The sequence below is a fragment of the Amphiprion ocellaris genome, chromosome 5, assembly GCF_022539595.1.
Source record: "Amphiprion ocellaris isolate individual 3 ecotype Okinawa chromosome 5, ASM2253959v1, whole genome shotgun sequence".
In the NCBI taxonomy this organism is placed as follows: Eukaryota; Metazoa; Chordata; class Actinopteri; family Pomacentridae; genus Amphiprion; species Amphiprion ocellaris.
The window spans coordinates 8,205,765-8,227,208 of NC_072770.1; the positions used below are offsets into that span (position 1 = coordinate 8,205,765).

The 21,444-nt window shown below is 40.0% G+C and overlaps 2 protein-coding genes and 1 long non-coding RNA gene across 4 annotated transcripts in view; 2 read left to right on the plus strand and 1 right to left on the minus strand.

The window, feature by feature from the left end:
* LOC111582809 (uncharacterized) overlaps positions 1–10,053 on the plus strand; it is a 51,240-nt gene extending 41,187 nt beyond the window's left edge. Inside the window, exons 16-20 of the mRNA XM_055010616.1 lie at positions 3,708–3,762; positions 3,855–3,909; positions 5,018–5,151; positions 5,238–5,474; positions 6,818–10,053. Of these exons, the coding sequence (XP_054866591.1) occupies positions 3,708–3,762; positions 3,855–3,909; positions 5,018–5,151; positions 5,238–5,474; positions 6,818–6,934 (598 nt within the window). The 3' untranslated portion in view covers positions 6,935–10,053. The remainder of the gene's footprint in view (positions 1–3,707; positions 3,763–3,854; positions 3,910–5,017; positions 5,152–5,237; positions 5,475–6,817) is intronic.
* A 3,180-nt stretch (positions 10,054–13,233) lies between these two features.
* Positions 13,234–21,444, plus strand: part of fer1l4 (fer-1 like family member 4) — a 70,741-nt gene continuing 62,530 nt past the window's right edge. Inside the window, exons 1-2 of one of the 2 annotated variants that reach the window (XM_055010696.1) lie at positions 13,234–13,455; positions 20,718–20,773. In XM_055010696.1, coding sequence (XP_054866671.1) covers positions 13,305–13,455; positions 20,718–20,773 — 207 coding nt within the window. In that variant the 5' untranslated portion in view covers positions 13,234–13,304. The remainder of the gene's footprint in view (positions 13,456–20,717; positions 20,774–21,444) is intronic. The other variant, XM_035955901.2, reaches the window with a different exon arrangement.
* LOC129348943 (uncharacterized) lies at positions 17,656–18,975 on the minus strand. Its single transcript, XR_008601716.1, has 2 exons — positions 17,991–18,975; positions 17,656–17,876 (listed from the first exon to the last, which is right to left on the minus strand). It is a non-coding gene; the product is annotated as an uncharacterized LOC129348943 (long non-coding RNA).

The window sequence follows — 21,444 nt, forward strand, 5'->3', positions numbered from 1 at the left end:
GGCGATAAATCGATTTTATCGATTTATTCGACTTTGTACTTAATGTCGATTTGTTTTAATGAAAATCGATTTTCTCATCAACATCCGCCACCAACGCCTGCCGCTGGGCTCCTGTAGTTCAGAGTGCGCGCCCCCCTCCCCCCCGCGCTTGATACACAAACAACATGGCGGCGAGCGGTGCAGATCTAAAGGCACGTGTCCACTAGATGCTATTTTCCCGCACGGCAACGCACCGCATCTGAAAATCACACGGACGGCGGACGGTCACTAGCGGACCACAACACGGTCACATGACAGCGCTGAGCAACAGCAGGCTGCTACGTGGTCACGTGACCGAGCTTTCAGCTGGACGGTCCTGCAGACAAGTCGGATTAACACAGCGGCTCGGCCGCAAACTTTCCCTTTTATTTCAAAAACACGTCAGCGAAAAGTATTTCTGAAAGCATTTGAGGCGAGAAATAATCTGTGCAGCAGCTGAATCTGTCCTTCTTTTAGGTCACCGACGCCTAGTTTAGAAGTTTGAGATCAGTTTCACGATGCGTGGGATCTCTGTACCCGCATGCAGTTTGCATAAAGTTTAGAAGTTTGAGAACAGTTTCACGATGCGTGGGATCTCTGCACCCGCATGCAATTTGCATAAAGTAGAACAGTGGTTTCCAACCTGGGGTCCGCTTTGTCTGCTCTGAGGCTGTGATGTTATAAAAAATAGATTTTTACATTCTAGATAAAATCAGAGTAACAGACTCGCTGTGTCATCACAAGTCTGCTTATAAAACATTTTAAAAAAAACAATTATATGGTCTTTCTTCAGGTTGGCTCTAGTTCATCCCGATTCATTAGTTTGTGTTACAGTTACAAAATTACTGACGGAAACGGTGTCTGAAAAATGCAAAACGGCTGCAAACAGCGAAGAGACACAAATATTCAACAAATTTACTGCAGCCAGCAACTGACTCCTGCTGGTCATACTACAGCTCTTGGTTTGATATTAAATTTTTTTTTCTCATAATTGTAAGGAATTTTTTAGTTTAAAAAAAAAAAAATCAATAACTTAACTCTTATGCATTGTAGTGTCAACAAATTTACTGCAGCCATAAACTCTCTCCTCCTCGTCATAGTACAACTCTTGAACTCTTGGTTTGATATAAAATATTTTTTTGTAATTTTAGGAAATTTTCTATTAGTAATACAATTCAATAACTTCCCTCGTATGTTTTGTAGTGTACTTATGTGGTGGTGGTGGGTTGGTGGGTGGGGCGCTGGGGCTGGGGTGCAGCTTATAGGAGGGGCTCCAAGCCACACAGGTTGGGAACCACTGAAGTAGAAGTCAGTCTACTTTATGCAAATGAGCTGCAGCCCTCTCCAGGTAAACACACCGGATCGCAGCGGGAAATGCACCGCAACCGGACCAGCATGCCACATGCAGCACATTTCCAGCTGCGATCCGGTGTGTTTACCTGGAGAGGGCTGCAGCTCATTTGCATAGAGTAGACTGGACTCCAGGGTGCTGAGAATAGGTAGGGGGTAAAAAAAAAAAAAAATCGTGAATCGGGATTTTTTTGTGAAAAAATCTGAGATTTTTTTTTTTTAGGCCATATCGCCCAGCCCTAACACAAAGTGACAAAAATGAGACACAAAATGGCATGAAACAAAACAAAGAGGCAAAAAAGTTACAAAACGACAAAAAAATGCACAAATGACAAAAACATGACAAAAAATCATACAAAACAACCAATGCCAATGACAGCTCTGGCTGCTGCGCAGTGCTGCGCGCACCTTTCTTGAGGAAAAAAGAAAAAGGACATGTTGGCATCTGGGTAGGGATAGGAGAGGGTAAATGAAAAAAAAAGGCTCATTGTACCAAATGAAACCTCCAATGTTGGGAAATTCAATTTGAGAAGGAACCTAAAAAAAAAACAAAGCATGACATAAGACAAGGATAGTTGGGATAAGGATGTGGGGTGGTGGAGGGGGGAGCACAGTCAGTTGCTGTGCAGCAATTTCTGCGCACGGATACCTGACCCCTGTGCATAGCAAGGGAAGCTTGTGGAGGCGGGGGGGAGGGGGGATATGGGAAAGTGTGTGCGAATGTTTAGCTCAGTCCTCAGTTCAATGAGTCCGATGTGTGTGTATGCGTGTAGCCCATCTTCTTCCGTCTCAGACCTCCGGTGTCTCAGTTCGCGAGGGTGGGAGCACGATAACACAGCAGGTTGCTATGGAGACGTCATCGGTTGGCCCGGTCCAAAAGTCAACAGGTGTCCTTGGGAAAGTGGGGGGGGGTGGGGGGGTGGGGGGGTTAGGAGAGCTATCTCTTGGCCATGAAACTTCCAGAGGAGTTTGTTATTGTTCCAGGGGCGCCGGAATGTAATCAATTTCCTTCATGTTTAGGCGGGAGAGGAGCAATTTCACCTTCCCCCTACTGCTCTCAACAATTTTAGACCCCAGCTGTAGCGATTCTCACCCTGAATGGCTTCCACTTTGCGACTCACATCAACGGTCACACCAAGCAAATTGTTCATCTTACGATTGAGTTTGTCATACCGAGCATCGGCAGCCGTGATCCGATCGTTTGCACAGACCAGCAGTGTTTGGACGTCGTTTCTGTCTGCGGTCTTTCTGATTATCCAGAAGCTCAGGCCAGTGAACAAGCCAATTATCAGCAGGCCTGTCATCATAAATCCAAATATATAAACATCTCCCACATCCTCCACGGATAGGGGTGCCAGGCACATGATCCCCTTCTACTTCCCCCAGGCGTCGATCACGTAACCAGAGGCAAAACTCCCATCCGGGCAGGTAGGCTCCCCTAGGCCTGTGCTCTTTGTGGTGACAATCTTGTCAATTGCGTTGAGAGACCAGTTAATCAATTCCATGATCGGTGTTTCGAAGGTCCAGTGCCAAGCGATCACTCCAAGTCAGACAGACGAGACGAAAATGCAGCAAGCAGAAGACATGAGGGTGTGGGGACGAACAGGGATAGATACGGAGCGAGGAAAAATGCGACCACCTCCTACGAGAGCTGAGAGCAGACTGACTCCTTCTATACCTCCTGATTACTGCTGACACTGTGGTTCACTGATGTTTAGTTGATCTCCACGGATCATTTTCCATCTTTGTGAAGTCTGTCAGTCAGATTTTTCAGTTTCTCTGTTCAATTATTTTCCTTGTGGAGCCATGATGAAGACATATATACTCCTCATAGGTCAAAAACTGACAACGTTCTGCTGTTCAGACCTCATTTTAGAACAATGTTCATGCAGTTAGACTGATTGGAAATCAAAGATCACTCAATTCAGTTCTCTGGATTTACTTTTACGGCGTTGAGTTGCTAGTTTGGGGCCTGAATTTTCAGTGTTTGTTTTTGATTATTTATAAGAGGAAATATTCTGCTGTTCCACTTAGAAATAATGCAGTTATTAAGGAGTGATACAATATGGAATATTTTGACATTTAAGTGATATTGCACATTCTACACTCTAGAACTTGCACTCTAGTTCCTGCACCTTAAACCTTACATTTTAAACACCGTTACCTCAGCACCTATACCATTTTCCCAACACGAGAGCCTTCATTCCACCTCCTACACCATGAATACCCAACACTCTAATTCATTCGTCTTACAGCCTGAATTCTGAATACTTGTAGAGAACCAAAGTGCTTTTACTAGTTTGACTCTAACAGTAGTTATTTTGTGTTTCTTGTTTCAGTGATAAACTTTTCCCAGCATTTGGTTTCGGAGCCAAACTGCCTCCAGATTACCAGGTGAGCTCCCCGTGTAACTTTATTTTTATTCTTTACCCACTCGGTGTCATAAATTTCTGATTTATTAAACTCTGGTGTTGTTCATCCTGCAGGCGGCGCACCACGAGTTTGCCATGAACTTCAACCCCACTAACCCCTACTGCCAAGGTACGAACACAGAATAAGTGCTGTCTATTCAACATTTTAACAGTTCTTCTTCTGTTAAACAAGTGACTGATATATGATTATATATGAGAATTGTAGACTACTAATGCTCATGTATTAATGTGCAAGTAGCATTTTAACCTTCTGGTTATTTTAATTGTTCTTGTTGGACTTTTACTCACTGTGAGTTCATTTTTCACTGTAATATAAAACCTGCGCCTCCACAGAAACAGTACAACAACTCGAAACTGTCTGAGGAAATTTTGAGTGTCAGCGTGTGTCTGTCGGTTAGATTTTTAAGAGTTTTTTCTTTTGTTTGTTTTACAAATTTCTTTAAAAAATGTATGACAACTCTCCACCAAAAGTCATTGCACACTATTCCCATAACTTTTGATATAGAATTTTTTTGGATTTTCTCAAATGTCTGGGATGGGTTAGGGGCAATTAAACTGAAGAATGGAGTTAAAACATGTGTACCTAATGATAACTTAATGTCCTCTGTAGGGTGTGACCTAGTGGTGAAATATGATAACCTGATGTCAAGATCTGACCAATAGATTTAGAAAGGTATAGTGATGTGAAAACTGTTGCTTCAATAATGTGTTCTATAGGCTTGGAAAAAATGACCAACGCTGACAGCATAAGAACCGATGCACAGCTCAATGTTTTCAGTATTTCTTGTAGCGCTGGACGCTGCTAAGAACTGCTCCTGGGTTTTTTTTGTCGACAATAAACTCTGCTGACTTTTCCTGGTGATTTTGTTTGAAGATCTTTAAAGAAGCTTTTCAGACATTTGAACACAGTAACTGGAAAAATTGGGGCGTTGTAAACCTGTTGACCGGTAGTGTATTTGCCTCTTCAACCTGCCAGGTTCAGAGGACTGACTACTTTAAGTTTGGTAGTTTAATCCAGTTATTTCCAATCTCATGATCCAGCTCCTGCAAAGAGAATCTGAGATGAACAACAGGAGAAAAAAGAAAAGAAACGTTCTAAAAAACAGGAAACTTGTTCAGATTTTAGGAAGAGCTTTTTAGAATTACAGTCATTTCAAATCTGTCTTCACATTTGCTCTGGTTTCAGCAGCTAAGCAGTCTTTCCTTCTGTCTTTCAGGCATTCAAGGGATAGTTGAAGCCTACAGGATGGTTCTTCCTCAGCTCCGCCTGTCTGGACCAACAAACTTCTCTCCCATCATCAACCACGTCGCCTCCATCGCCGCCAGCGCCGCTCAGGCCAACAGCGCCTCAGTGAGGACGCACCCTGAAAACGCCAGAAATAAAACCGACTCCAAACACGCAGCCGGAGTTTGACCTGCGTCTGCTTGTCTCTGCAGCAATACTTCGTCCTCCTCATCCTCACCGACGGAGAGATCACAGACTTTGACCAGACCAGAGACGCCATCGTCCGGGCGTCGCGGCTGCCCCTGTCCATCATCATCGTCGGGGTCGGGCCGGCCGACTTTAAGGCCATGGAGCTCCTGGACGGAGACAACGGCGTGCTGAGGTCGACGGTCGGGGAGGCCGTCGCCAGAGACATCGTCCAGTTCGTCCCGTACAGACAGTTCAAAGACGTAAGGCTGTGTGTTGTTTACAGCAGGTTATAATGAGAAAACAAACACAAAGGATTCATTGTCCTCCTTAAAATCCTGTCACAAAGTTTGACTCTAAACCTCTTCACCTGTCTGAGGCTGTGAAGGTGTTTCAGTGCATCCATTCTGACAGATTTAAACATTTAGTTTTGCCTTTTCTGTGAGACGTGAAGTCCTGCGTCACTGTTTAGTGTCTAAACCCTGCAGAAGTGATTTATTAATGTCAGACATCTGAACTGGATAAATCGGATGATATCTTACAGGTTCTTTAGTGCAGGATTCCATCTTTTTGTGACTTTTCTTCTCCTGGGAAAACCAAGAGGGAATTTTATACCATTGCTATATTAATTGGTCTATTAATACTAGTGCTATTGGCCCAACTTCATCTGAGCTTCATATTAATTTTATAGAATAGAAAAATTATTACATTAATCATCTGCACTCTGAACAGTTTCTGGGTGTTTTTACTCCCTCCACACATTTTTTTCTGAGATCAACATTTTTGTCCAACATTTTTCCAAGTGTCCACAAGGTGTTGCTAAGATTGTAAAAAAAAAATTTAAAAAAGTGGAAGCGCTACATACTTTAGATATTTGACTATTTACATTTTTAATTACTATCCATATTTGTCTTCTCTCTGCTCTGTGTAAACACTGCAGGCAGTTCAGCTGAAAAGTCCCAGATTTTTTGTCCTGTGATGGTTGTTGGCAGCTGAGTCATTAATAGCTACACGGTTGCATTAATAAGCTCAGAATATTTAGGTTTTTAAAGAATCTGGTTCAAGAAAATGGTTAATTTTTGGTAATTTTTTAAATTAAACTTGTAGAATAAAGTGATGTTGATGAATGATCACTTTCCTGATGCAGCTGTACGTCACAGATAGTAGTTCAAAGACAGTCAGAAAATTTTAAATGCCACAGTTCTTGCTGTTTTTATGCTTTCTTGATGATAAATGGTGTAACTTTTTTTTCTCCTGCCAGAGAATTAATGACCAATATGAACAGGAGGAACAATTGCAGCAAGAAAAAACAGTTTCAGTGCTCATATTGGAAAATGACTGCTTTTATTATACAAATTAGACACTTTAAGACAGATCTAAAGGACTGCACTTAGCTTTTTCTCAATCAGTGGATTCGTTTTTTTGGTCTAAAATGTCAGATGATGGTAGAAGATGTGGATGAAGATTACAAATGTCTTGTTTTGTCCACAACCTAAAGATACTCAGTTTTTGTTCAAACAGAAGGAAAACAACTAAAAGATGTTTGCATTTAATAAGCTGCAGTCTGACTGTATGTTTGTTTGACATCATGTTTCTGTCTGTCCAGGCTCCCCAGGCGGCTCTAGCTCAGTCTGTCCTCGCCGAGGTTCCAAACCAGCTGGTGTCTTACTTCAAAATGAGAGGCTTCGACCCAATGAAACCACAAGCTGCTCCCAAACCCTGAACCCCCCACATGTCTTAAACCCACCACCTGCATTCCCAAAACCCACCTCCATCTTATTCCAGCTTCCACCCAAAAATCGACCAATCTTCATGGGCCAACCTGATGCGTCAGCCAATCACAAAGCAGCACTCTGCTGCCAGCCAATCAGGACGCTAGGGGCAAACATCCCCGTTTTTTTGTTTTTTTTTTTTTTTAATCAATTTTATATCCGCTGTGTTTCCAGATTTCTCTCTTCAATAAGTGGAACGATAATAATGTAGATTACTGGTTATATTTTAGTCCTTCTGCTGCTTCCAAAATATCTATGCAGATCACGTGTTTGCGAACACGTGTGATAATCACACAGCCACACACACACAAAATACACATCATGTCGGCCATTTTGACTCCATATTCCACCGCTCTTACTGTTGCCGTAGTAACAGAAGAAGGTCACATCACCGCTACACATTCATTTCAGTACGGTCTGAGTTTTATCACAGCAGCCTCTAGTGGTCAGTAGAGGAACTGCAGCCTGTGTGTGTGGAGGCTCTGAGTAGCTTTATTCATCAGGTGCCAATACTTTGCACTTTGCTGTTGCACTTAATGCTGGAAAACTGTAATATGAATGATATTATATTCTCCTGATCATAGGTTTAATCTTGTAGCTTTACTAAAAACTTTACTGTTGCCTTAGTGTAGACTTTAGTGTAGCTGGTGTGATGCTGCTTCAGCCTGAATGTTGATGTTTGTTGATGCAGCCATCTTGGCTCCCAGCATTTCACACATGATGTCGTCATTGTTTTCAGTTCAGCTTGTCATCATGCTATCATCTGAATGCAGGTTGTCTCCATTCAGGGATCATTTTAAAGCCCAAAAATGCCAACAGGTGGGCGGTTGATCAAAAAGTATCAGGACAGCACCTGTAAAGATCAAAGACTGTATGTGATTTAACTTTGGTTGCCTTACCCCTTAAAGGAGTCTCCTTGTGCAGCGGTACTCTGCTTCCTAGAAGTCACATTATTTACACAAATCAACCTCCATCTGTGATGCGCTGAATCTCTTAAACTGGAGTTTCATTTTGGGGAAGAGTAACTTTTATGTTCTAACTGCATTGGAACATTGTCAATCCATTGTGTCTCGGTTCAGGGGGTTTTAATGTTCTTGAATGTCACGCAGCATGACTCATGACAGTTACTGCTCGTACATGTTTCACAGTTGTGACCGTGACACATCACCAACTGTCTTGGGGCTTTTTTTTAATGATTTGTAGTTTTTAAATTTTAGAATCCACATACACGTCTATCAGCATACAAAACCATCAACACTCAAACCCCCCCATCCCACCTACCCACAACCAAGAAGGGTCCATCACTCTCAGAGGTGATTTGCATCTCAGCCTATTATGGAAGGCAGTACAGTGAGTAAGCTGGCTGAGTAACAACAAATAGAACAAAATACATCTGGCACCAGCTCATTGACATAATTGCGCATTAGCCCGATCTTTACTGTGACATCTGGATGCTATCGAGGTACATTTCCCACTTCAGACAATATTTTTCTTTTCTGTCCAGTATCCTGTATGACATTCTTTCATAAGCAGCAGCTCTGCCCAATTCCATTGTCCAGTCCTGAAAAGAGGGTTCTCCGGGTTTCTTCCACCTTCTGAGGATGATCTGTCGACCGATCATAATAGCAGTTTGTAGCCAATGTTTCAGTGGTTGTGGAAAACCAAACATCACTGTACAGTCCCCCAAAACATAAAGTTTTGAACAGAGCACAAATTGTCTTTTGATAACATTAGTGATGTTAATATGAATCTTCTTCCAATACTGACTGATCTTGGGGCATGACCATAACACATGTATCAGTGTACCTTCATCCCTACCACACTTCCAGCAGGCAGCTGTATCCTTTAGACCTAGTCTGAAAAGTCTACTCGGTGTCCAATAAAATCGATGTAGTATTTTAAATTGAATGAGCCTCAACCTCAGATCTCTTGACATCATTTGGGAGTTGCCACATATCTTAGCCCAGTTCTCCTCATTAAAAGAGACCCCCAAATCTCTTTCCCAAGCTGTTCTAAGTGAGGAGATACCTCCATCTCTTCCATATTCCATCAAAATCTTATAGTATTTGGCTGTTTCATGGCCTTTTCCCATTATCCTAAGAACTCTATTTAGCTCATCTGCTGACCTTGGGGAGTGTAGCCCAAAAGTCTGTTGCAGTGTCTTGGGACTTTTTGATCAATCTTTGTTCATTAGGTTTCAAATATGCGACATACAGACGATGAAATGCACGTTATGCAAACTTTCAGAAAATTTAATTGAACTTCCTGCTGGAGATGAAAACTAAACATCTTAAAAACAAAGAGCTAATGAAAAAGATAGCAATTATAAAGGAGTAAGAAATGTGAAATGCAAAGCATAGAGAGCATTAAAGTTCTTAAAGCAAAGATGTGTCTGACAGTAAAGTGCCTTATTGAATGAAATTAATGTTTGCTGGGAGCCAACAGACATCTGAGATGCGTTCAGGTCATCTGTCTGAACATTTAACCAACATGGCACCTTAAAGTTTGATTAATAGTTCTAACTGGATTCTGATTTAGGGTTGATTTCTGTTTCATCTTCACATGACTTTGATGATCATTAAAGCCACATTTCCACCACAGGAGCTTTTTCTAGGAACTGAGAACCTTTTGAGGAACTCCTTTCATCTGCCTTTTGTATTGTATTGCAGGCGTTGTAGCCACTACCAGCTAATCTTGATTTAGAAGTAGACAGAGCTTTAGTTCCTTGGATTAGTTCCTAGAACGAAGCATTCAGGGCGTGTTTCGTGGAAACGCAGCTTTAGATGTTCTCAGACTCCATCGTTTAACACGATCTGAGTACGATTAGCTGAGCAGCATCACACTGGGGGTTTTTAAAAGTCCACCATGTTTGTGTTTCTGCACTAACTGTCTCCTAAACTCCTGGAATAACCTGAACACACCAACAGTGTTGAGATGTTGAAATGTGTCAAAACTCATGTTTACTGCAGCAAAGCCACGTTTAATGTCATTAAAAGTTAAATGAAAACACACCGCTGCAGACGCTTCAACTGTAACCACTTTTAAACGCTTTAAATGACTTTGAATTATTGTTTTTGTGCCTTTATTACCGATAGGGAAATGACAGGAGAGAAGAGTCTCTGGTTTAACTTGAACTTTGTGGTTTTTAATTTGACTCGATCCTCTGAACTTCAAAACTTAAATAGTTTAGACAATCACCAAAGTGCACCATTCATCAGAGCCAGTCTTTGGCTTTTACACTTTCCAACTGTCCTTAAACTACTCATCTGTGAGGCGCCGTTCCATTGAGAAAATGACCAAATTCAGGCTTGAAATTGTGATTTTTGAACAAAAGCGCTTTATTCTACATGTCTCGTTTAAAAATTAGCCAAAAATAAGCCATTTGCTCAAACCAGATACAGTAAAAATAAAAAATAAAATTCTGTGTTTCTTGGTACAATGTAAAGTTATTATTGACTCCACTGCAGCCAACAGTCATGTAACAAAAATTCTGAGTTTTCAACTTCATATTGCAGTGAAAAATGAGGAAAAACACTCATCTAGGAACTGTTGTTTGGAGTTCAGAGGGTTAACTCACCTTTTAACCTCTTTTAATCACCACTTGTGCTGTAGATGCTTAAATAAATTACATTATCAGGAAACATTAACCAGAGAATCATAAATACTTCTTTAGAGGCCATTTTTGTCTTTTTTTAATCCAGTTTTTATACATTTTGGGAATTTTTTGGACATCCTATATTTGTTTTTTATATTGTTTGTATTGATCTGGTTTTGTTAAGATGAGCAAAGAAAGATGGAAGACCATGAGATGTGGTTGAAAGATCTGGAAAAAGGCAAGTTCAGAATATTTTGTCAAACATCAGTTGTGTATTTTTAGTTGAAAACGGTGTTTTATGTAGCGACCGTTCACAATTTTTCCAGTTTCTTTTTTAAAAAAAGTGACAGCAGAAAACTTCACCTGCCTCCTACATCTCCTCAACGAAGCTCTAAATCAGAGATTGAACAGATGACAAATCAGAATGAAAGTGTTGATTTCTGAGTCGGAAATTTGAAACAAGAACATTTTCTCTGTTTTTCAGCATTTTATTCTTGTGTTGCCGCAACCTGCCTTTGAAGTCGGATTAATGGGATTATCCAGTGAAAATATCCAGTTTTCTTCTGTTTTCCTGATCCGTTAATCAGTTTAATTCAGATTAATTTCCTTTATATAGCGCCAATTCACAACGTCTATCATCTCAAAGCGCTGCACATTGGTAAGCTTAGCTCGATCCACAGTTTTCGAAACATCTTTAGAAACATGTTCTATGTGGGGAACTTTCATTAACTTATCTCCAGAAAACAATCCTACCAACTACTTTGTAAAGTTTGTTCCGATAAACCAGATTCTGTAGGAGCTTCATCAGCTGAGATGCACTAAATGGACCATGAGTTCTGGTTTTTATGTCGTTGCCAAGCAGCTGCAGATTTCTTTGAGGCAAACTTTGTCGATCTGCAGTTTTTTTCACTTTTTGGGTTCTACTTTGCCGAAGGAAAATCTTGTTTTAAAGAAGCTTTACATTTTATTTTGAAGCAACTATTAATGAAGTAAAGCTGTATCTGAAAATCACAATAGAGATCTGTGGCCTGATCCATAAAAAGGCTAAGAAAAATTGAAATCAAAGTCTAAAACTTGACTTGAATGATGCTAGCAAATCAGTTGTGGCTAAACTGGTCCTGTTAAGTTCAGTTTAAGTTCACAACATCAGGCTTTCAGTATGAATAACTGAGCTTGAACTATGCTGAATTTGCTTTATGGAGCCAAAATATTCCAAATGTAAGTCAGACTAACTGGAATAAACCTGGATTATCTGGTAAACTGACTATATGGAACAGGCCCAGATCTAAATTCTGCTGTATGAAAGGTCACATGGTGCTGTGATGTCATCACGTAAAGGAGGAAACATCACAGCTTCAGTTCAGGAAGAAAAACTATGAGGGAAAATGTTAAAGAACTACACCTCCCATGATGCTGTGCTTCTCCTCTGCAGGCTGAGATTAAACAGCATCATGTGACCACCAGCTGTAACTTCTTCAATCATCTACTAACCAGTATAACTAAACAGTATAACCAGTAAGATCACGTCTGGTCGACTGCTGCATGTTAGAATCCAATAAAAACAACTTGGGAGAAGAAGAAAAGTCTCTTTGTTGTATTTCAGTGTGAAGAGCTGCTGCTTTAAAATTAAACTTTATTCCAGACTGCATCTTTATTTTCTGTCTACGTTTTACCAGATCTCAGATATGAGCCTGTTTATTACAAACTTGTCATCACTGTCATTAAATTTTTTAATTTTAGTCTGATTTAACAAACAGAGAAACAGCCACAGTAAACCAGAGAGTAACTTTAATTCAGCTGGTTTTGGTTCAGAACTATTATGTTGTGGCTTCCCCTTACCAAACCTTGTAGCCGCTGAGAGTGTGAGGTCGGGTCCTGGGTTCGTATATTGGAGACGCGCAAGGAGTTTTATAGGTACAAATACGCTCAGATCCGAAGATACATTTTGGTGCATTTATTGCAGGACAAAACGACAGGGCTATCAGAGCGCAGCAGTATGAGCAACATGACAAGAAAAACCATATAATTAAATTATGGAAGAATGAAATGCGGTCAACAAAAAGTACGGCTATGCCCGACCCTGACTCTCCATCTGTGCCATAGGTGAGCGCGCGCCTTTACGCACAGCCTTTCTCACGTGTACACGCCCACTCCAGGTGAAACACCGCCTCTGCAACACACACACACACTTAGACAGTGCACCTATACCTCAGTCTGTCTCCTACATATTACTTCATTTTATTTATTTATTTTTAAGTTTCTTCATAGTTGAAAGGGGGAAAAGGCAAACAGCAGATTATGGGCTGTTTGGGAAGTCTTGAATTTTGAAACATCTGTTTAAAATGTATAAATACCAGGACGGACTTGACTTGTGGGTCTTGTGTTGTCAGTTAAAGAACTTTGTAAACATTTATTATCATAAATAAATTTATTTTTAGTTGATGAACAGAATTAATCTCATTTACAGACAAAACTGTGGCATAAATGACCTCCTTCATTGTTTTTGTAGCGCCTCTGAAATACCGTCTTAATTTGCTTTTGTGTGTGTAGCAGTGTGTATGTTGTAGTGTGTGTGTTTTCCAAGGAGGAAACTTGTTGAGCAACTCTATTTGCCTTCTCAAACATGATAGAGGACCTGCCCTAACAGACTTCATGTACAGTTACTCAGAAACTCTGCAGTTAGTTTCCACTTGCTGAGAGACAGTCGGGTCAGAGACGCCATGTAGATGGACAGACAGACAGACAGACAGACAGACAGACAGACAGACAGACAGACAGACAGACAGGTGTCGGCCATCATGTCCATCACTGTGAACCTGAAGAGGATCTCCAACCTGCCGGGTCGATCCGACAGGAAGGTCGAGCTCAGCTTCAGAGGTGAGAACAGGGTAAAGTTACAGAGGAATCAAAGATGTTCAGACCTCCAGCTTCCTTTCAACAGGCAGTAAAAGTACAAATACTAGACAGTAAAAATACTACACTGGTATGGAGGACTAAAAGTGCCAAAATTAAATAAATAAATACATCATTAAATAATTAATTAAATATGTCATTAATTAATTAAAATTGGAATTAAATATTTCATTAATTAATTAAAATTGGAATTAAATATGTCATTAATTAATTAAAATTGGAATTAAATACTTAAATGTGTTATTAAATAAATATATCATTAAATAATTAAATATGTCATTAATTAGTTAAAATTGGAATTAAATATGTCATTAATTAATTAAAATTGGAATTAAATACATAAATGTGTTATTAAATATGTCATTAATTTATTAAAATAACAATTATTTTAAGTAAAAAACATATTTCATTATTTCACGATTTAATTAATTATTTCATGGTCCTTGTGTTGCAGTGGATCATGAATTAATTTTATCTGTCAACCTCGCCCGTCAAAGTCCGTGGGCGGGACTAACGTGAATCTAGTCTAATCCACTGCTTTTGTCTGCCTTGAAACCGGAAGTAGAAGTCTTTCTAAACATGGTGGCTGTGTAGAGGGAGAGTCGCTGTGAACTTTCTAGAGAGTTGGTGAGAGATCTTTTAGACCTTGCAGAGTATGTGGAAGCAGGACCTGCTGACCGCGAGCATGTAGCGTGTAAAGCAGAGGAATTTATTGAAGTTGTTGAAGTTATTTCCGCACTTTCCGACCAAGATGTTGACCGTAGAGTGACTGCAAATTTAGAGGAAGTACTCCGCCGGTTTTCTGGTACCAGGGTGCAACAGGAGCACACACAGGGACCAGGGCGTTTGGCATACCGAGGGAAGTTCTGGAACATCACGTTCTTTGTGGATTACCAGCCTGTCAAATTGCAGCGATGCTCGGAGTGTCGAGCGCTTTTCCTTTAGGACCTACTCGGCGCGGCACGGCTCCGCTCGTCTTTGTTTAGCCGCGATTCCACAAGCATCTACTCGGCACGGTACGGCTCGTCTCATCTTTGTTAGCGAGCGTTTCCATACGGACTAATTTTCAGCACCTTCTCGGCTGAGGTTCCCAGCGAGCTGAGATGAGCCGATAATGTGGCGTTTACATAGTGCAGGCCACTGATTGGACAGGGAGTGACGACACAGAGCAACTTCAGCACGAAAACAAAATCCTGCATTAAAAAATGACTGTAAACAGCGACGGTGTGCATTGCTCTTCACGAAACTCTCTGTTCTTCATAATTTTAATGTGACAGCCAGACCTGTACCGTGGGTGAATGAAGAGGTCGAGACTTTGTCTTTGGTGGTGGACCAAAGAATACAGAGAGAGCTGGACGGAGAAAGTTTATCAGGAGGTCTCTGAGCGGATGGCCGCTCACATATACAGTAGACTGTATATAAAGAGGACAGAAGCAGTGTAGGGAGAAGCTGAAAAAGCTCAAAAGTGACTATCGGTCCACCCAGGACCACAACGGCCGGCGTGGGTCAACCAGGAGGTGTTGGAAGAGGTTTAATGGAAGCTATTTACTGGCACCGCACCGGCGAGCAACAGGAGGGAGACTCAGCCGCTTCATTGTTGGAGACGTTCGAGGACGGTGAGTGTTTTGTGACTTCAAGAAACTTATACATCATTTATTCCATTGGTGGCAAGCTTCTTTTAAGCAAACAAGTATTTTTAGAAAGTAACGTCGTTGTCTCCTGGAGCAGACAATAAGATAGCTAGTTAGCCATCGGCGCTAACTCCGTGCTCTGCTTGTATTTCGTGCTGCTGTTTCTAACGTTTAGCTCTCAGAAGCTAATACTTCAGTCAGCATGCCGTGTTTTTCTTGTACTTAGAGTGAGTGTTTATTTCTGTTCAAGAATCCCTTTCCACATGCGAAGCCTACTCCACCTCCGTCGCGGAGCCCCCGGCTGCCCTGTCTCCTCTCCACCACCAGCAGCAGCTCCTCTCCAGCACCAGCTTCGACACCGACCCTGTCAACAGCACCGTCTTATCACCGGTAAGACACGGTAAACAGAGAGCATGGTTGATTTTCGCATTATTATTATTACTACAGGTGTAAATGCCTGCAAGCATGATCAGAACAGTGAGACCAACGACCAAGAATTCAGGCAGGTGTAAATGCAAACTGTGCAGCAGCCAGCTCAGGAACGCCTGATGAAAGCTACATGTAGCTGCAGTGACACATAAACAGAACACATGCAGCTGCATTTATTTTCCATTGACTTAACAAGTAAGTCACTCTAATTAATTTACGTTCTGGTGCAGTGTAGTATTGCAACCATTCTTCTTATAGTCACTAGGTAGCTGTGAAACTGAATGAAAATATACATAAAAATGAGAAAACACAGCTCTTCTTAGCAACTCCAAAATGTGCACAGGATGAAATGAAGTTCACACCACGTCGTTTTTGTTTGTGGTGGAGGAGTTACTGCTTGTGCTTTGGTTAAAGCGAAGAGTGCCAGAAGTTTATTAAAGTATCAAAGACATGATCATGATTGAAAATGGATGGACGGGTGGCTAAACACATCACATCATAGCTGTGGAGTCCTTCCAGCTCCTGGGGACTACAATCTCTCAGGACCTCCTGAAAAAGGCTCAGCAGAGGATGTATTTCCTACAACAGCTGAGGAGACATGGCCTGCCACATGAGCTGTTGATCCAGTTCTACACTGCAGTCATCCGATCTGTCCTGTGCACCTCTGGATCAACCACACAGCAGGACAGAAACAGACTACAGCCCATAGTACGGACTGCAGAAAACATCATCAGAGACCCCACTCACCCTGGACATTTGGACTACAGAGCCCTGTACACAAAAATCACCACTACTGTGTTTATAGCAATTACCATTTTGCTAATGTGTTCATACATTCCAGTCTAGCTGTACATTTCTGTTTATATTGTGTTCTATTTTACTACTATTTCTTTTTCCTCCCTGTTCCTCTTTCTATAGTTTATTTTTTATTATTCTCTTCCATATTCCTAGGATGACACCAACAGCCGAAACCAAATTCCGTGTATATTGTGTACTTACTTGGCCATTAAAGCTGACTCTGATCACTTTTCTGTCTTTGGTCTAGGCAAGAGGAAAGGGGGCCACAGAAAACTGGACCTTCCTAGCGTACTTGTGGAGATGCAGGCTGAGGAGGAGTGGAGTCATGCCCAGCATGATGAGAACATCTGGTTGCTCCTCAGCGAGGCAAGAGAGAATGAAGCGGCCTTGCAGCGGGAGGAGATGGCCCAGAATACTGCCTTCAACCAGTCATTCCTGGGTGTGCTGGGGTAGCTGGGTAGGCAGTGGGCAGCCGGCGAGTGTGAGCGAGTCCACCTCCCATAGACTTGAGATTTACAAGTGCTGGTCATATAATTAGAATATCATGAAAAAGCTTGTCTTTTGGACAACTGTCAGGTCAGCAGTCTTCCCCATGATTGTGTAGCCTACAGAACTAGGCTGAGAGACCATATAAAGGCCTTTGCAGGTGTTTTGAGTTAATTAGCTGATTAGAGGTGTCTTCAATATTGAACCTTTCTACAATATTCTAATTTTCAGAGATACCAAATTTGAGATTTTTGTTAGTATTCAGGTATAATCATCAAAGTTAAGAGAAATAAACATTTGAAATATATCAGTCTGTGTAATGAATGAGTATAATATACAAGTTTCACTTTTTGAATGGAATTACTGAAATAATGAACAACTTTTTTCATGATATTCTAATTATATGACCAGCACCTGTAGTTGTATATAGTTTTACTTTTAGTCCTCCACTGTAGGAGAGGCCCACCACAGTTTGTACTTTGCACATTGTAAATAGTTTTGATTTTGCTGCTGACTAATAAACTATTTTGTGACTTATGTGATTGCATCATAACTTCTCATTTTGTCTGTTAAGACACTGGTAGAAAAAGAGTCAACAGTCTGAACCAAACAATTCTATATTCCCTAATAATGTATTTGTGTTTAATGGGATTTAACATGTTTTAACACAAACTCCTTTATGGTGCATAATTCCGGTGACTGAATTACACCAAAGCAATACTGATTTATCAAACTGGAATTTTCTTAAAACAGCTGTTTTAATGTTTTGGCGTTTAATTTTTTATTTAATCTTGCTAACCTTCACAAACAAACAATAGTATAGACACATCTACAAAAGTTTATTGTCAGAATTGCATTAAAGAAAACAATAGCGGTCCGGGGACCGAAAAACAGAAGTATAACAAGAAGAATAACTTTGCATGACACGTAGTGCATCAGTGCATCCTGTACATCTCTGTCCTCCTCCTCTACACCTTGTGCCACTGCAGGCTCATGTGCTGCTGCTTCAGGTAAATCCCATGAAGTCTCATCAGAGAGCATCTGAAACACATACACAGCATACATATTTTAATACCTAATAGTGACAAACTGCAGCCATTACAGGGTCGTTCACAGGACTGATACACGATAGCTAGCGAACTAGCATTAGCTTACCCTCATATGTCGTCTCGTTCATATCCTCTTGTCTTCGGCTTGATACTGCTTTATCGCCTCCCAAACTCTCCTGTGTGTCTCCTCAGTGTTTCGACTCGTCGCTCTCAGCTTTCTCCGACTCTTCTATTACTCTGAATCTGACAGAAAGCCACAGACCGAGCAGCAGGTGTACTATCGCCTCCATGTACATTGTTGCATTGCGTTTGTGTCGCACAGAAATGACGGTAAGGGACTTTCGGACCGCCGTGCTATGACGACTCCACCCACGATGAGGTGGTTCTCAATGTAATGGAAAAACAACTAAACCGAGACGAGCCGTGGCGCGCCGAGTAGATGCTAAAGGAAATGCTAAAGGAAAATTTGTCTTGCACCGCATGTATCAACATTTGGGAAAGAGGACCGAGTCTTTAGCGGTTGCTAATAAAGTTTTGTTTTATTGAGTATCCAAACCAACGTAGAGGTGAATAGCGCCACCCAGTGTATCGGAATGTGTTCACAAGCTCTGCGTCAATCCATTATCTGGAATCGATTTGCCTTGACTTGATGTGCAGGGTAACCAATCAGGTGTTAGGATCCGCCCACCGACTTTGACGGGCGAGGTTGACAGATAAAATTAATTCATGATCCACTGCAACACAAGGACCATGAAATAATTAATTAAATCGTGAAATAATGAAATATGTTTTTTACTTAAAATAATTGTTATTTTAATAAATTAATGACATATTTAATAACACATTTATGTATTTAATTCCAATTTTAATTAATTAATGACATATTTAATTCCAATTTTAACTAATTAATGACATATTTAATTATTTAATGATATATTTATTTAATAACACATTTAAGTATTTAATTCCAATTTTAATTAATTAATGACATATTTAATTCCAATTTTAATTAATTAATGAAATATTTAATTCCAATTTTAATTAATTAATGACATATTTAATTAATTATTTAATGATGTATTTATTTATTTAATTTTGGCACTTTTAGTCCTCCATACACTGGAGGGTAAAGTACTGTTTAAAATTATAGAAATATTAGCAGCAAAGTGTCCTTACAGTCCTTTTTGTGTTTTTTTGGTGATTATTTTGTCTCCTTGTGGTAGTTTTGTGTTTGTTAGTGGTTGAGGTTATTTTTTAGTTTAGTTTTTTTTTAGTAGTTTGTGTCTCTTTGAAATCATTATATGTTTATTTGTGATCGTGTGGTGATTTCATGATAGTTTTGTGTTTTTTGTGTGTTTTATGTCCAGTTTGTGGTCACTGTGTGTTTTTATGATAGGTTTGCATCTATTTGTGATCATGTTGTTTCTGTGGTAATTTTGTGTCTCATTGTGGTCATTTTGTCTCTTTGTGCTGCTTTTGTTATTGTTTTGTGTCACATTGTGGTCATTTTCTGGTTTTTGTGATTGCTTTGTGTCTATTCTGGGTGGTTTTGTGTGTCGTGATTATTTTTTGTTCTAATTGTTTTTGTGTGTCTTTGTCATATTTTTGTGTGTCTTTATGGTCATTTTTTGTTTTTTTCTAACTGTTTCATGCCTTTTTGTGGTCGATTTGTGCTTTGTGTGATTACTTTGTGTGTCTTTGTGATCATTTTGTGTTTGTGTTTTTATTGTTTGCATCTCTTTGTAGTCATATAGTGTTTTTTGTGATAGTGTTATGTCTATTCTGGGTGGTTTTTTGTCTATTTGTGGTAACTTTGTGTTTCTTTGTGGTCATTATTTCTTTTTTCTAATTGCTTTGTGTCTCTTTGTGGTCATTTGGTTTTCATTATTGTTTTGTGTCTCTGAATTCTTGTCTGTTGGTCACAGCTGAGTCACTCATGGCTTATCAGCTGCACCAAGGTGCATTTTTTTTGTTTATACAGAATTTGTTTTGTGAAACTGATTATGTTTTGCACATTTTTATGTACGAATAAGTGATTTCGATTCAATACAATGACTTTAATCTTGGATTTGTAAGATGATATTGGTGTAATTTGATGATTCTTTGTGTTTTTACAGTTTCTGGTTCTGATAAATGATGAAATTTTGGTGTTTATTTTTAAAAAGATAACTTATTTTTGAGGTTCGGAGGGTTAAGGAAGAGTACATTTGTAATATCAAGTCACAATTTACACAGATCAGCTACAACATTAAAACCACCCACAGGTGAAGTGAGTAACACTGATTACCTGGTTGCCATGGCAGTCGTTAGCAGGTGATACATCAGACAGCAGTTGAACGGTCGGCTCTCGAAGTTGATGTGTTGAAGCAGGAAAAATATGTAGCTTGAAGATCTTTCTGTGCTTCTTTGATGTCATTTTGTGTCTCTTTATATTTGTTTCACTTCTTTTTCTCATGTTTTTGTGACCCTTTGTGTCTCTTTGTGGTTATTTGGTGTTTATTTATAGTCATTTTGTGTATGTGGCCATTTTGTGTGTTATTTGCGATGGTTTTGCATCTCTTTTACAGCTTGTTTTGTTTGTGATCATTTTGTGTCCTATGTGATTGATTAGTGTCTCTTTATGGTCATTTTTTATTTTTATGTGGTTGTTTTGTGCTTCTTTCTGGTTGTAGGTAAAGGTGCCAAAGTTTTTATTTGGCACTCTGTCCTCAAAGACTGCTCTGACCCTGCTCTGTGGTCTAGTTTAAGTTAGTTTAATCCGCTGGTTTACAAGAGGCTAAAGCATCAGTGCCGTTGCTATGGTAACCAGTCTGTCCGTCTGTCTGTCTTCCAGGTTTCACCCATAAAACCAAAGTCCTACAGTGTGAGAACATCGCCATCTTCAACGAGGTCAGAAATTATGCTGTTTAAACCACTCAGAACACATTAGTACGAACAGCCAATCATCAGCCTCGTAGCTGACATGTGCTGAGCTGTAGTTCCTCTGATGTCCACCAGGGTTTGATTATTTTAACAGAGTGTATTGAAGTGAATGAGAAACCCACAAAGTTCTGTCTACATATGATAAGTTTACTGATAGTCGGGTTATGCAAAAGCGGAGATTTCTGATAATTAATTTTGTGAAGACCAAACAAAAAAACATAAAAAGAACAATTTCAGATGTCAAACCTACACTGTATGAAAAAGGTTTCCAACTGCTTTTTTCGGCTTTTTTTTTTTTTTTTTTTTTTTTTTAAGATTTTTTTTAGATTTTTTTTCCTTAAATGTACTTCTCTAGGAAATCACTCAGTCCTTGTGGAAATATCCATTCTTTCTAAACAGAGCTATTTAAGCTATGTGCTGAAACTTCCTGTATTTTTTTCAGTTTATATTGCAGAAAAACTCAAATTCTCTATCACATTTCTTTGCTATTGTGCAGCTCTGCACTGAACAGTTGTGTGATGGGCTTCTAACAACACAGGAGCAGTGTTTCAGCAGGTGGCTGCAGCTGCCTCAGATTGAAACTATTTTAATTGAGCTGATAGAAGCTGAACCGCTCCTACAGAACATACACCAACCAC